Source organism: Panulirus ornatus, chromosome 26, assembly GCF_036320965.1.
Source record: "Panulirus ornatus isolate Po-2019 chromosome 26, ASM3632096v1, whole genome shotgun sequence".
In the NCBI taxonomy this organism is placed as follows: Eukaryota; Metazoa; Arthropoda; class Malacostraca; order Decapoda; family Palinuridae; genus Panulirus; species Panulirus ornatus.
Window position 1 is genome coordinate 5,441,111 of NC_092249.1, and position 16,030 is coordinate 5,457,140.

Here is a 16,030-nt window from a genome sequence, read left to right on the forward strand (position 1 = left end):
CAGATGTGCCTCCATGTGGGCGTTGCCCTCCTCCTCCTCCCTCTTTGCATGATGGCCAGTGCTCCCCCACACACCGGTTGCATCACCTCAAGATTCATCTTGGAAGAAGCAAATATCATGTAACTGGAAGGTTAGTGATATCTGCTTAGTGATCCAGCACTTCAGTGGTTGTCAAGTTGCACTCCTATGACCCAGGTGGCTTTGTCTTTTCTCTCTACCTCACTAACATGTAGACTAGTGGCATTCAGTCCTCAAACGTAGAATCTCTCCTTGTCATACATATGTAAACACCTGACAAACACTTACCTCACGCAGCTCATTCCTCGTAACTCCAGAGATTTTCCTGCGGTGAGCACTATGCGCTAGCCCTGCCCTTTTGGCAGAATGGTAGGAGCATTAGATAGAAGTGGTAGGTAGGAACAATAGGCAGGAGCATTAGATAGAGGTAGCCAGTAGGAACACTGTGCTAGACTTTCCGTCTACCGGTGGCCTGTTAAGGGTGAGGCACTAAAGGCTAAGAAGCGATACGGAAGTCCTTTGAATATGGAGACTTTGTTGCCGTGGCCATCCATTTGAGGGAGTTCCAAGTGGAACAGGCATCAGAGATATAGATAGATAGCAAATATCAGCTAAAAGGAAAACAATATTTTAGCCTTGTACTTTATTTTCTAGTTTTTATATCATATTTTTTATTTTCAAGTATTTACATTCATACCCTTTCAAAACAAAAAGTGAAATAAGATAAAAAAAAGTAAAATATTACTCCTTAGAGGAGAACAAAGGTAACCCAAGAATTTTGCACATCTAGTGTAGTCCATGAAGGTTCTCCCAGTCTCGCAAGATATTGACCAGACAAGATACCCTGTCATAGACAGAGCTTCATCTTGTAACATAGGGGATAGTCAATAGCATCTCTATTTTGGCCTTGAATGTGTCTGAGGCTTTTGAACTTCTTGCCTGCTTGTTCCTTTACCAAAAGTGGGCTGGTACATCATCCTGTAGGATGGTGAGTCCTTCAAGGCCTTGTCGGCATCAGAGGTGGCCACTAGGATTATGTTGCGGGTGGCGCACATTGTGTGCTTCGGCTAGATGTATTCAGAATCTTCCATGAAACCAGTTGAAAATGAATGTTAGATTTATTTAATTAGTATGTTTGAGTGAAAATAAGATACTTTATACGACTTGCAAAAAGTGAGAGAAATCAAGAAGTAATCAATAATCCCTATTTTCCTTTCAATACCAATGCCAGATCCTCACCTTGAATGACGTCCTCATCATCAGTCCGCCCCACAACTTCTTCCTCCTCTTGGATCTCCTCAGGCAGCACCTCATCTGTTTTGCCAAAGACACTGCTCAATGAAACACAGTTAACATACTTTTTCATTCAATGATGTAGAAAAAATGAGAAATCAAAAAAATCGGAAAAGTAATGTGAGTAATGAAATATAAGGAAAAATTTGCTTACTTAATTGCCCTGACAAAGTTGCTGCCATTGTCAGTAGTGATCCTGCAGGCTTTTGACTCAACTGCGAAGTAGAAGGGGATCTTGTACATCTTCATAAGGACATCAATGATGTGTCATCTGTTGAGTCAGGAACATGCTAAGACTGAGATCTGCCTGAGGAGGGTTTTCTGATCAATCCAGTGTGCGTGCAGTCATCCCTGTGAACAACCTGAAATGAAATGGATTATGGAATGCTTTGGATTGATTCAATTGAAATGTATTCTCTCTATAAAAAATTTTCTTTCATATCTTAAGAGCATTGTAATGAATTGATTAAAATAACTCACTGTCTAATAGTGTTCTTTTTAGTTGAAGTAAAAGTGATGAAATCACAATTTAAACATATCTGTGGGCACATGTCCAAATGTCTACCGTAGAAGAGTCCCTCTGTACACAGTTGAGGATGACCCGCAGGTGCTGCCTCTTCTCATTAAACCTTAAAAAGTTGATTAAAGTTATAATAAGTAATACTAATGTTTTCCGATGAATTTTTATCTGTCACTCAAAACATATATTTAACTTCAGTAACTAGAATGTGCATTCGCAAATGCATATATCAACATGGTCAATTGGCCCTGAATCTTGATACCTGCAAGGGTTAAGTAGCCAAAACTAACATATCTGTGGGCACATATCCAAACGTTTACCTTAGTAGAGACCCTCTTTACAAAGTTGAGGACGTCCCTCAGGTGCTGCCTCTTCTCATCAAATCTTAAAAAGTTTATTAAAGATTTTTTTTTTTTTTTTTTTATACTTTGTCGCTGTCTCCCGCGTTTGCGAGGTAGCGCAAGGAAACAGATGAAAGAAATGGCCCAACCCCCCCCCATACACATGTACATACACACGTCCACACACGCAAATATACATACCTACACAGCTTTCCATGGTTTACCCCAGACGCTTCACATGCCTTGATTCACTCCACTGACAGCACGTCAACCCCTGTATACCACATCGCTCCAATTCACTCTATTCCTTGCCCTCCTTTCACCCTCCTGCATGTTCAGGCCCCGATCACACAAAATCTTTTTCACTCCATCTTTCCACCTCCAATTTGGTCTCCCTCTTCTCCTCGTTCCCTCCACCTCCGACACATATATCCTCTTGGTCAGTCTTTCCTCACTCATTCTCTCCATGTGCCCAAACCATTTCAAAACACCCTCTTCTGCTCTCTCAACCACGCTCTTTTTATTTCCACACATCTCTCTTACCCTTACGTTACTTACTTGATCAAACCACCTCACACCACACATTGTCCTCAAACATCTCATTTCCAGCACATCCATCCTCCTGCGCACAACTCTATCCATAGCCCACGCCTCGCAACCATACAACATTGTTGGAACCACTATTCCTTCAAACATACCCATTTTTGCTTTCCGAGATAATGTTCTCGACTTCCACACATTTTTCAAGGCTCCCAAAATTTTCGCCCTCTCCCCACCCTATGATCCACTTCCGCTTCCATGGTTCCATCCGCTGACAGATCCACTCCCAGATATCTAAAACACTTCACTTCCTCCAGTTTTTCTCCATTCAAACTCACCTCCCAATTGACTTGACCCTCAACCCTACTGTACCTAATAACCTTGCTCTTATTCACATTTACTCTTAACTTTCTTCTTCCACACACTTTACCAAACTCAGTCACCAGCTTCTGCAGTTTCTCACATGAATCAGCCACCAGCGCTGTATCATCAGCGAACAACAACTGACTCACTTCCCAAGCTCTCTCATCCCCAACATTGACTTTCTTATAACTAATGCCCCATCCTACTTTCCATGTGACTCTAACTTGCATTTAAAACATCCCCTAAACAAAATCCCATCCATAACAAATTCAAACACCATGGAACATCCCATCCGCCGCCCACAACTCTTCCTGAAACTGATTTCCTCTGCACCTCACTGTTTCCAATGCTTACATCCTCGATGAAAACATTAATACTGCATTCAATGTCAAATGCACAACAAATATTCTTAATAATACTTGCACATGACATTTTATCAACTCAAAATTGCTTCTCCAGATCCAAAAGTGCTACCAAATTCATTTGCTTTTCTAAGTTTTCTCAATCATTAAAGGGCAAACTGATACCATCTTCATACGACTCAATATTGAATCGCATCGCTCTTACCATCTGATGTCTGTACATGCTTTCACTCTCATCAATACCTCCCATCATTACCATGAAATACAAGCAACTTAACTCTTGGAATTGATGCACTCACTTATTCTCTTAAATTTGCTTTTACAAGGCATTATGCACTATAATCTCCGCAAGTGTCTTGACTCACATAAAGTCATCATAACATAAATTAACCATATCCATCAGGTACACCAAATCTACCCCTGTCTTTACAATTCACGGGCAATAAGTAATACTGATGTTTTCCAATGTATTTTTATTTGTCACTCAAACACATATAACTTCAATAACTAGAATGTGCATTCACAAACACATATATCAACGTGGTCAAATGACCCTGAATCTCGATGCCTGCAAGGGTTAAATAGCCAAAACTAACATACCTAGTTATTACATGTTGACCAGGAACACAGGTGTTGATAAAGTCCTTCCACTAAACAGAGTCAGTGACATCAAGTGGCAACATGTTGTCCACAAAGAAAATGATTAACATTAAAAAAAATACAAAATCATTACATTTCATCATAACTGACTGACATAAAGATTTGCAGACAAAGTTGAAAGTGTTGATTAAATTTACTGACCTGTTCTAAGAGAGCCTTGGTCACTGGATGGTCCAGTCATGGTCTCCTGTATACTTGGCTGAACCATAGTCCTCTCCCTCTTGTTGCTGAGGGGCTACAGACAATCACTTGGCTGCTTCTTCCTTTTCTGGATTGCCACCCTGTCCTTGATGCACTGGTTCTGAACACGAAAGTGGCGTCTGGAGACATGTCGTTTAAGGTTGTTTTGGCTCTTGTTGCTTGTTAAGAGTAAAGTTCTTGTTCAGCAGACACAGCAAGCACTTGTATTCCAGGTTCTGCTCACCCTTGGGGCCCATGTATTCAAAATATTTGTTCAGGTACAGCCTAGGGTTACCAGTTCAATTTTCCACTAGGAGCTCTGGTTGCATGACATGAGGTTGAAGCACTGACAACACTAGATTCTCCTTTGCCTTCAGGTGTTGAAACACGTTTGATTTCAGTCTCAGTCTCTTTCTAAGTCTTCATGGTGAAACTAGATATCATCTTTACCTAAATAATCTTTAAGCACACCAAAATCATTCAAAAAGACACTGTATGAAATGTTACTGTATTGAGTCAAGTTTGTTATACTGGGAAAAGGACCAGCTTTCCTGGTCACGGTCCTCTTAATGGACCAAGTTCCAGGATTCAGTTCTTTTGGAACTCAGTCCTACCCACCTTTGAGGGGGGGAGGGGGGTGCTGTTTCATGTGTAGCAGGGTGGTGACGAGAATGGATGAAGGCAGCAAGTATGAATTATGTACATGTGTATATATGTGTATGTCTGTGTATGTATATATATATGTATACGTTGAAATGTATAGGTATGTATATGTGTGTGTGTGTGGACATGTATGTATAAACATGTGTATATGGGTGGGTTGGGCTATTCTTTCGTCTGTTTCCTTGCACTACCTTGCCAATGCGGGAGACAGCGACAAAGCATAATAATACAATAATAATATTTTTTTTTTTCATACACATTCCCCATTTCCCGCATTTACGAGGTAGCGTTAAGAACAGACGACTGAGCCTTAGAGGGAATATCCTCACTTGGCCCATCTCTCTGTTCCTTTTTTCTGGAAAAGTAAAAAATGGGAGGAGAGGATTTCCAGCCCCTCACTCCCTCCCCTTTTAGTCACCTTCTACGACATGCAGGGAATACATGGGAAGTATTATTTCTTCCTATCCCCAGGGATGATATTCATCTATTATACTTAGTCACTGTCTCCTGCATTAGTGAGGTAGCACAAGGAAACATAAACATGCATATACATAAATGCCCACACACGCACTTATACATACTTATACATTTCACCGTATACATACATATACATACACAGACATATACATATATAAACATGTACATATTCGAACTTGCTGCCTTCATCCATTCCTGTCGCCACCCCATCATGCATGAAACAGCACCCCCTCCCCCCTCTCACACATGAGTTAGTGCTAGAAAAAGTCAACAAAGGCCACATTCGTTCACACTCAACCTCTAGCTGTCATGTGTAATGCACTGAAACTACAGCTCCCTTTCCATAGTTTACCCCAGATGCTTCACATGCCCTGGTTCAATCCATTGACAGCACATCAACCCTGGCATACCACATCGTTCCAATTCACCCTATTCCTTGGGCACCTTTCATCCTCCTGTATGTTCAGGCCCAGATCGCTCAAAATCTTTTTCACTCCATCCTTCCACCTCTAATTTAGTCTCCCACTTCTCCTTGTGATCAACTGGCTAGCTGTCTGGCTTCCCAATATTCCTACTTTTGTAAAATTTGGAATGGGAATTGGTTGTCAGAACTCAGCAACTATCACTAGATAACAATTTTTAAAGCTTCAACATGTTTGTCTGACTGTGGAATAGAAAAGAATATTTTCAATAAGAAACTCGCCTAAAAACCCATCCAAAACTTCTTGAGGTTTTTGCAAAGTGGCATGAATACTCTCTGTGCTAACTTTGTCTTTTTCATTCACACCTCTCAGGTTAGGAAGTTTAATGTTTTAATGAGGGTGGTGAAGGTTATAAATCTCATCTATTGTTCTGCAAAAGCTCAAAGTACTGTGTACCCCCTACATTATTTAAACATGATAATAATACACCATAGAAATGTACCACTTCCGAAATATATTTTTGATCTTTCTTCAGTATATATTACATAGGTAATAAAACACCATTTAGATATATATCAGTTCTAAGATATTTCTGTATCATTACTCTATAAATATTGTACAGTGCAGCCTCTGTAATGATATCAAAGGCATAAACACTGCTTAGCATCAGCTATACTGACATCAGAAATTTTGATATGACTCTATATGAAACATGTATGATCCTCCTATATATAATCAAAGTACACAAGTTAGCATAAAATAAACCCCTCTTTCCCATCAATGAGAAGGGACGTTTTGATGCAAAGTATTTGTCAGATATAAGATTAGGTGTCGGTTTAGGAGTAACCGCTTCTCAGTAAAACTCAGTTTCATTTCTTAAAATACATTGTCCATTTGAGAGTTGTTGCTACAGTTTACTAATCCCTACACCTGTGTTTATGTCACCTAATTGAACTATGTTCCCTTCACTCATTAAGAGTAAAATATAAATAAAAGCTTCTCAACTTAAATGCTCTCACAGATATCTTCTAAAATAGTGAATATTGGCATTACTGCCACACAGCAAATTATTACATGTCATAAATATGTTATATATATATATATATATATATATATATATATATATATATATATATATATATATATATATATATATATATATCACTAATCATGGGACTTTATATTATAGTGCAAGATCTTTTACATAAACACTCACAAAAGTTAGTGAATCCAACTAACCTTCCTTAAAGATATTTCAAGCACAAGACTGTGCATGAAAGTTTATTTGATAAACTAAGCACAGAAAAGGATGATTATCAACATCAGCTAATAACACATACTTGTTAACATATATAATTACAATATAATGTCCAATATGACCAGTGCATGGATCAATTTTAATGTAATTTTTCATTACCTTCATATTTTCTAACTTAATATAGCAAAGCTATAATAATTTTGCAAGCTAGTAACCTAGGAAATAGTCATTTGTAATTGGAAAAAGGGTTGTGACACATTATGGTCACAAAGGAGTGGCTCATACTTAAATTAAATTGCAGACAATAAAACAGGTGAATTCTTTGGTGTCCTCTCTCTCATGCTAATTATTGGTAACAGTGAGGTGTAGGAGGGGCAGGTTTTGCATTTAAGTCTGAACTGACTTGTTACCATTGAGCCTCATGACGGTGTCTGGAGAGAGCCTGCCAGCACAATGTCTTGAAGTATGGAAAAACCTAGTTTATTTCAAGATACATATGTAATCCCCCAAGCTCCATATCTCAAAGCAGTGGGAGCGCTGGAATGAACGTCCTGAAGTTGTGCCAAAGGAATATGCACTAGGTTCTTGTACATACAGATTTCAAGGATATTGACTGGGTAGGTAAGGAACTTTGCCTTTTTGCTGTCAGAAAGCAAACAAGCCAGAATTATGCGCACCTTTTTATGACTGATACCTCCAATGGCATTTACAGAATTTCATCCACTCCTATGGAAGTGAGAGTCCCATACTTCTTTTATGCATTTCTAGATTCAGTTAAGTTGAAAATGGATGACAATGAGCTTATCATCAGTTTGTGTTGGTGATCAATCTGTTTTAGTGTTTAGCTATACTTTACAATGTGCTATGATAGTAATTATGAGTCCCAGCTTATTTTGAATTACTTGTAAGGAGACTGATGAATGAACTGATTATTTTTGAGTAATATTGATTGGGATAATGAACTTTATGGGAGTTATGTTGAAGATGTCATACACATATATGTCCAAGTACAGAGCCAGTGGACATCTTTGATCCTCATAAATCCATAAGAAGACCATACACAGGAATGACACTGATGTGAGGAAGATAGACAAAAAAAGCAAGGAATGAGTTGGCTGAGGCAACTTAGCATATCAAATATGAGCCTCTAAAGAAATCAACCTTTAAAACCAAACTTTCTTAAGATCTTCCTTGTCACTGCAGCAGGAAAGTCTACCTCAGAAGTAATAGTCAAAATGATGAGGAAAGACAGTAAAATTATACATAGACTTTACTCCATGGCCTGCAGTAGTCCTAGTAAGACAATACTGTGTGCAGAATACAGTTAACTAGATCATAATTATCCATAATAAAATGATATACCACTGAACCTGGTGAAACTGCTTACGTATGTTACATACCCTTCAACTTTTGCTGCTCTCCTGTCAGATATATGAGGTACTCCATACTGTCAGGCAAAAAGTCATTACATTTTTGGAAGTATTTTTGTCACAAACATGATTACAGGAGGTTATAATCATAAATATCTTTTATTTTCTAAAAGTATCACAGCTTAAAAATGTGCTGTAGGATTTGATAAAAATGTGTGGGATGCCTCTACAAGTATTAATAGCTGTACAGAATACTGCACCTCAAGGCAAAGGCAACCAGCCCTAGAATTTTAACCCAAACCACTGAACAGAATAAAAAGGGGTCTCTTCGACTTGGCCACAATAAGTGAGTTTAAGAAAATGAAAATCAGTGTTGGAGCTCGGTACCATGGCAAACAATTAAGAAAATTTGATTTCTTCTGAGAAAAGATGAAAGAGCTAATGAAGATGCTAAAAGTCACTGAAGCCCTCAATTTGCACATGATACACTTGGAAGTTTTAAAGGAATGTGCCACTGACTTTCCCTATCAGCAAGTTTCTGGAAACAACAAAATCTGAATGATTGCAAGCCGGTAAACATAACACTTATACAGTACATAAGGGCACACTTTGAGTTTCTATATTATTCTATCAATCCAACATACTCTTTATTTAAAGAGATGAAAAGAATGATCACAAATCACCAGATGGAATACCTTGAAACAATTTTTATTAAGTTTGCACTAATGTGAATTTCAGTAATACTAAAAGTCTTGTCGTCTTACACAGATTTTAGAATAATTTGAGGAACTGGAAACTTCCAATAGTTGAATAGAGAGCAAGATCATTATTTTCTTGTTAATTCCATCCTGCTCAGGACACTGCTATAAAAACCTAAGCTGTTGGGGTTAATAAGCAGATGTTATATTACCCCAGGGTCTTTCTTTATCTTTTCTCTTATGTTGAAGGTTCCAGTCATGGACGAAAGTCCACATCAAGGCTGGGTCTTGATTAGAAAGGGTCCTTATAAAGTAACTATTTTCAAACTGGTTAGGGGTCAAGGAATCTAATCCATCTGGTGATGAGTATGGGCCTATTATGTTTTCCATTAATCCTCTGTTAAAATATGTGCAGATGAAGCCAAGATGTACAGGATAATAGGGATCAAAAGGGAAATTTTGTATGAAGATATTGATGAAATCAAGAGTATGGTGTTTGAAACTACCTGTGTTCATTAGAGACAGATGCAAAGTCATGCATATGAGGAGGAAAAATGTTGATATAAGTATGGAAAATATGTGAGGGGGAGTGGCAATAATACCAGAGAAAAGTTGCAAAAGAATACCAAGTTAGGGAGAATAACGAAAGCATGTAAATTACATTTGAAGAATTTTTTCTAGGGGCTATGATAGAGTTTAGTTCATCCCTTTATATAATATCCAGTGCAAGCCAGGTTTCCTTTCATCAAGGGAGATATTGACAGACTACAGAGAATGTGGACAAATTCCTCAAAATTATTCCCAGAAATAAGGGTTGCCATGTGGAAAAAGATTAAATATGCTTGGTTTGATTGTGTAAAACGAGAGGAGGCTTAGGAAGATCTAATAGAATTTTTAAGTTTTCTAAAAATGGTTTTCAAAATTTGGATGGCTCTCACTTCTCTCTCCAAACAACAACAAAAAAGAAAAACAGCATGGGAAAATGAGAGAAGCTCCTGAATTCAGGCAGTGTACTGAACAAATATACATTGTTTTTTATGCTTCTGAGACATTTTTAGGAATGAACCGTCACAGTGAATAAATAAATGCCTTTATGATAATAAGAGCTAACAATGGTTGCCCTTTTTGAGTGCATAACTCCCCTGACCCTTTGGTCACTCTTAGAAGTAAGACAGTTTAATGATTGTTTTGGTTGAATATATAGCATTTTAATAGCTTATATCCTATAAATTTATGAATTATCGATTATAAACTTCATATTCAAATCAGAGTATCTTCATCCCTTTCTGCAACAAGTAATGACTGCTGTGAGGGACTACGATGTTCCAAACGCTTCAGTAATGAAGTTAGTTCACCTGTTGTTAGATTATCTTCTGATTTGCCCTCCTGTGATCCCACTTCTTTGTTTTCAAATTGTGGTACACCTCCTCCTTCATGTCTGCCCCACACACGTTGTTCCTTGGCTTCCCCCTCAGTCCATGAATGTCGCCAAACAGTGGGCTGGGAGTGATGGACCAAATGAGTAGAATGTGTAGCTTGAGCTGATGGAACACCTTGGGAAGTGTGTCCAAAATGATGAGAATGACTCCCATGGTCAAAACATGTGTGGCCAGGAGAACGATGTTGGATGCTTTGGACTGAACAAACAGACTGATCAGTATGGTATACAGACTGGTTAATTTGGACTGATGGAACTGAATGAATTGCATGGATGGGCTGCAGGGTTGTGCCTTCCTGAATATGATGGACTAACTTTGTAGGTTGCAGAGAATGATCTTGATATTTTACCTGTGTAGATTGTAGTGCTTCACACTGGTGTTTTGAAGGATCTAATATTATATGACTAGAGTAACTAGGAGTTTGGCCTGTTGCATGAGAAGATAGAGTAGACTGGCTATGGTGAGTAGAATGAGGACTATGAACAGATTGTTTAGATTGACCATGAAGACCTGCATGGAGAGGTTCAGAAGACCGTGTCCCATGATGAATAGAGCAAGAGGACTGAATTGTTGGTGGAACTGTGTGGGATGTGAATGAGGCATGGCCATATGATGCATGAGGAACATTTTGAAGTTGTGGGGGATGAGAAGAGGCTGGAGTTTGTGAAAAGTGAACACACTGAGAATGTCCTGTTAGGGTTGGATGAGAGGGGTCAGAGAAATGGACAGAATTATGTGCGTAAGGTACACGTGCAAGGTGAGGGTCATCTGAAATATGGGAACTAATTGAATGAGGGGGATGCACTGCTTGCCCACCATGAGTGTGACCAGCTTGGCTTATATGAGATGGATGTGACACAAAGACGGAGTGAGGTGTGTGCTCCACCTGAGTTGTGTGAGGAGGATGTGGCACAGGGACTGAAGAATGTTGCGAATGTGACACATGGGATATATGTGAGGAGTGGGAATGCTGGGCAAACTGAGCCTGATGAGAAGCTTGGGGGCGATGGGCTGCAGCAACTGATTGATGAGACTCTTGGGCACTATCGATGGTCTTCTCAATGTAAGGTGTAGGTCCCCAAGGAGCTTGTAGGGGCACAGCAGTTGTAGAAATCTTTGGACTGGTGTCATGAACCACCTCAGACTGTGGAGTAGGGTTAACTGAGTAGATGTTGTACAATAAAGAAAAAAAATTATTGGATTGGGGCAACAGTCCAGAAAAGTAGTACAAAATATTTTATGAGAATAACTGATGAGATGGTGTATAAAGGCAAATTACAGTTACAACATATATCTGAAACTGTTTGTTGTTCTTCATTTTCGTCACTGTTTGCTGATACAGAATAGTTCACAAAGAAAACCATTTTTCACATGAAAAATTAGAAATATAGTAAGGTTTTCAAGAAATTCTATAACCCTCCAAAGAATACCAAATATTGCTGGCAGTGAAAAGTTCAGATTATTTTCTTACCCCCCAAATTTTTTCTTTTCAAAACCATAGTATATTAAAATGAAACACTTATTGAAATAATCATGGAAATATCTCATGATGCTCCCCCAGCCAACAGATACCCGATAATAATGAAACTATTAGTGACAGTCTTCTTAAAATGGAATCATTAATTAGAGGCCTTAATAACCCCAAAACTGTATTTCAACCCTTGATTTGAATTCTTCATGAAAGATAGGCCTTATATTGTGGTTTTCAATTAAATCTCGTACCTTATGAGGAAAAAAAAAAAAAAAAATGAATGTCACATAATGGTTCAACCTCTGGCTTTTCCATAGCCAAAGGTTGAACCATTATGTGACATTCATTTTTTTCTTTTCATTTCAAGCTAGAAGTTTCAGTTTTCTAAATTGTTTCGTACATTTTTCATATGTATATATATGTATGTGTGTGTGTGTGTGTATATGTGTGTGTGTGTGTATGTGTATATATATATATGTATATTATCCCTGGGGATAGGGGTGAAAGAATACTTCCCACGCATTCCTCGTGTGTCGTAGAAAGCGACTAGAGGGGACGGGAGCGGGGGGCCAGAAATCCTCCCCTCCTTGTATTTTTTTAACTTTCTAAAATGGGAAACAGAAGAAGGAGTCACGCGGGGAGTGCTCATACTCCTTGAAGGCTCAGATTGGGGTGCCTAAATGTGTGTGGATGTAACCAAGATGTGAAAAAAGGAGAGATAGGTAGTATGTTTGAGGAAAGGAACCTGGATGTTTTGGCTCTGAGTGAAACGAAGCTCAAGGGTGAAGGGGAAGAGTGGTTTGGGAATGTCTTGGGAGTAAAGTCAGGGGTTAGTGAGAGGACAAGAGCAAGGGAAGGAGTAACAGTACTCCTGAAACAGGAGTTGTGGGAGTACATGATAGAATGTAAGAAAGTAAATTCTCGATTAATATGGGTAAAACTGAAAGTTGATGGAGAGAGATGGGTGATTATTGGTGCATATGCACCTGGGCATGAGAAGAAAGATCATGAGAGGCAAGTGTTTTGGGAGCAGCTGAATGAGTGTGTTAGTGGTTTTGATGCACGAGACCGGGTTATAGTGATGGGTGATTTGAATGCAAAGGTGAGTAATGTGGCAGTTGAGGGAATAATTGGTATACATGGGGTGTTCAGTGTTGTAAATGGAAATGGTGAAGAGCTTGTAGATTTATGTGCTGAAAAAGGACTGATGATTGGGAATACCTGGTTTAAAAAGCGAGATATACATAAGTATACTTATGTAAGTAGGAGAGATGGCCAGAGAGCGTTATTGGATTATGTGTTAATTGACAGGCGAGTGAAAGAGAGACTTTTGGATGTTAATGTGCTGAGAGGTGCAACTGGAGGGATGTCTGATCATTATCTTGTGGAGGCTAAGGTGAAGATTTGTATGGGTTTTCAGAAAAAAAGAGTGAATGTTGGGGTGAAGAGGGTGGTGAGAGTAAGTGAGCTTGGGAAGGAGACTTGTGTGAGGAAGTACCAGGAGAGACTGAGTACAGAATGGAAAAAGGTGAGAACAATGGAAGTAAGGGGAGTGGGGGAGGAATGGGATGTATTTAGGGAATCAGTGATCGATTGCGCAAAAGATGCTTGTGGCATGAGAAGAGTGGGAGGTGGGTTGATTAGAAAGGGTAGTGAATGGTGGGATGAAGAAGTAAAGAGTATTAGTGAAAGAGAAGAGAGAGGCATTTGGACGATTTTTGCAGGGAAAAAATGCAATTGAGTGGGAGATGTATAAAAGAAAGAGACAGGATGTCAAGAGAAAGGTGCAAGAGGTGAAAAAGAGGGCAAATGAGAGTTGGGGTGAGAGAGTATCATTAAATTTTAGGGAGAATAAAAAGATTTTCTGGAAGGAGGTAAATAAAGTGCATAAGACAAGGGAGCAAATGGGAACTTCAGTGAAGGGTGCAAATGGGGAGGTGATAACAAGTAGTGGTGATGTGAGAAGGAGATGGAGTGAGTATTTTTAAGGTTTGTTGAATGTGTTTGATGATAGAGAGGCAGATATAGGGTGTTTTGGTTGAGGTGGTGTGCAAAGTGAGAGGGTTAGGGAAAATGATTTGGTAAACAGAGAAGAGGTAGTAAAAGCTTTGCGGAAGATGAAAGCCGGCAAGGCAGCAGGTTTGGATGGTATTGCAGTGGAATTTATTAAAAAAGGGGGTGACTGTATTATTGACTGGTTGGTAAGGTTATTTAATGTATGTGTGACTCATAGTGAGGTGCCTGAGGATTGGCGGAATGCGTGCATAGTGCCATTGTACAAAGGCAAAGGGGATAAGAGTGAGTGCTCAAATTAAAGAGGTATAAGTTTGTTGAGTATTCCTGGTAAATTATATGGGAGGGTATTGATTGAGAGGGTGAAGGCATGTACAGAGCATCAGATTGGGGAAGAGCAGTGTGGTTTCAGAAGTGGTAGAGGATGTGTGGATCAGGTGTTTGCTTTGAAGAATGTATGTGAGAAATACTTAGAAAAGCAAATGGATTTGGATGTAGCATTTATGGATCTGGAGAAGGCATATGATAGAGTTGATAGAGATGCTCTGTGGAAGGTATCAAGAAAATATGGTGTGGGAGGCAAGTTGTTAGAAGCAGTGAAAAGTTTTTATCAAGGATGTAAGGCATGTGTACGTGTAGGAAGAGAGGAAAGTGATTGGTTCTCAGTGAATGTAGGTTTGCGGCAGGGGTGTGTGATGTCTCCATGTTTGTTTAATTTGTTTATGGATGGGGTTGTTAGGGAGGTGAATGCAAGAGTTTTGGAAAGAGGGGCAAGTATGAAGTCTGTTGGGGATGAGAGAGCTTGGGAAGTGAGTCAGTTGTTGTTCACTGATGATACAGTGCTGGTGGCTGATTCATGTGAGAAACTGCAGAAGCTGGTGACTGAGTTTGGTAAAGTGTGTGAAAGAAGAAAGTTAAGAGTAAATGTGAATAAGAGCAAGGTTATTAGGTACAGTAGGGTTGAGGGTCAAGTCAATTGGGAGGTGAGTTTGAATGGAGAAAAACTGGAGGAAGTGAAGTGTTTTAGATATCTGGGAGTGGATCTGGTAGCGGATGGAACCATGGAAGCGGAAGTGGATCATAGGGTGGGGGAGGGGGCGAAAATTCTGGGAGCCTTGAAGAATGTGTGGAAGTCGAGAACATTATCTCGGAAAGCAAAAATGGGTATGTTTGAAGGAATAGTGGTTCCAACAATGTTGTATGGTTGCGAGGCGTGGGCTATGGATAGAGTTGTGCGCAGGAGGATGGATGTGCTGGAAATGAGATGTTTGAGGACAATGTGTGGTGTGAGGTGGTTTGATCGAGTAAGTAACGTAAGGGTAAGAGAGATGTGTGGAAATAAAAAGAGCGTGGTTGAGAGAGCAGAAGAGGGTGTTTTGAAATGGTTTGGGCACATGGAGAGAATGAGTGAGGAAAGATTGACCAAGAGAATATATGTGTTGGAGGTGGAGGGAACGAGGAGAAGAGGGAGACCAAATTGGAGGTGGAAAGATGGAGTGAAAAAGATTTTGTGTGATCGGGGCCTGAACATGCAGGAGGGTGAAAGGAGGGCAAGGAATAGAGTGAATTGGATCGATGTGGTATACCGGGGTTGACGTGCTGTCAGTGGATTGAATCGGGGCATGTGAAGCGTTTGGGGTAAACCATGGAAAGCTGTGTAGGTATGTATATTTGCGTGTGTGGACGTATGTGTATACATGTGTATGTATACACATGTATACATACATGTGTATACATGTATGTATACATGTATACACTTCCTCCAGTTTTTCTCCATTCAAACTTACCTCCCAATTGACTTGACCCTCAACCCTACTGTACCTAATAACCTTGCTCTTATTCACATTTACCCTCAGCTTTCTTCTTTCACACACTTTACCAAACTCAGTCACCAGCTTCTGCATTTTCTCACATGAATCAGCCACCACCGCTGTATCATCAG

The 16,030-nt window shown here is 39.5% G+C and overlaps 1 protein-coding gene and 1 long non-coding RNA gene across 18 annotated transcripts in view; both read right to left on the bottom strand.

Moving 5' to 3' along the window:
• Positions 1–201: 201 nt before the first annotated feature.
• LOC139757362 (uncharacterized) lies at positions 202–2,230 on the bottom strand. The gene is made up of 4 exons (XR_011714600.1): positions 1,792–2,230; positions 1,466–1,673; positions 1,258–1,332; positions 202–1,102 (listed from the first exon to the last, which is right to left on the bottom strand). It is a non-coding gene; the product is annotated as an uncharacterized lncRNA (long non-coding RNA).
• Positions 2,231–6,332: 4,102 nt separating this feature from the next.
• Positions 6,333–16,030, bottom strand: part of unc80 (unc80, NALCN channel complex subunit) — a 283,207-nt gene continuing 273,509 nt past the window's right edge. For all 17 annotated transcript variants that reach the window (XM_071677907.1, XM_071677920.1, XM_071677910.1 and 14 more), the window contains one exon: positions 6,333–11,748. In XM_071677907.1, the coding sequence (XP_071534008.1) occupies positions 10,426–11,748 (1,323 nt within the window). In that variant the 3' untranslated portion in view covers positions 6,333–10,425. The remainder of the gene's footprint in view (positions 11,749–16,030) is intronic.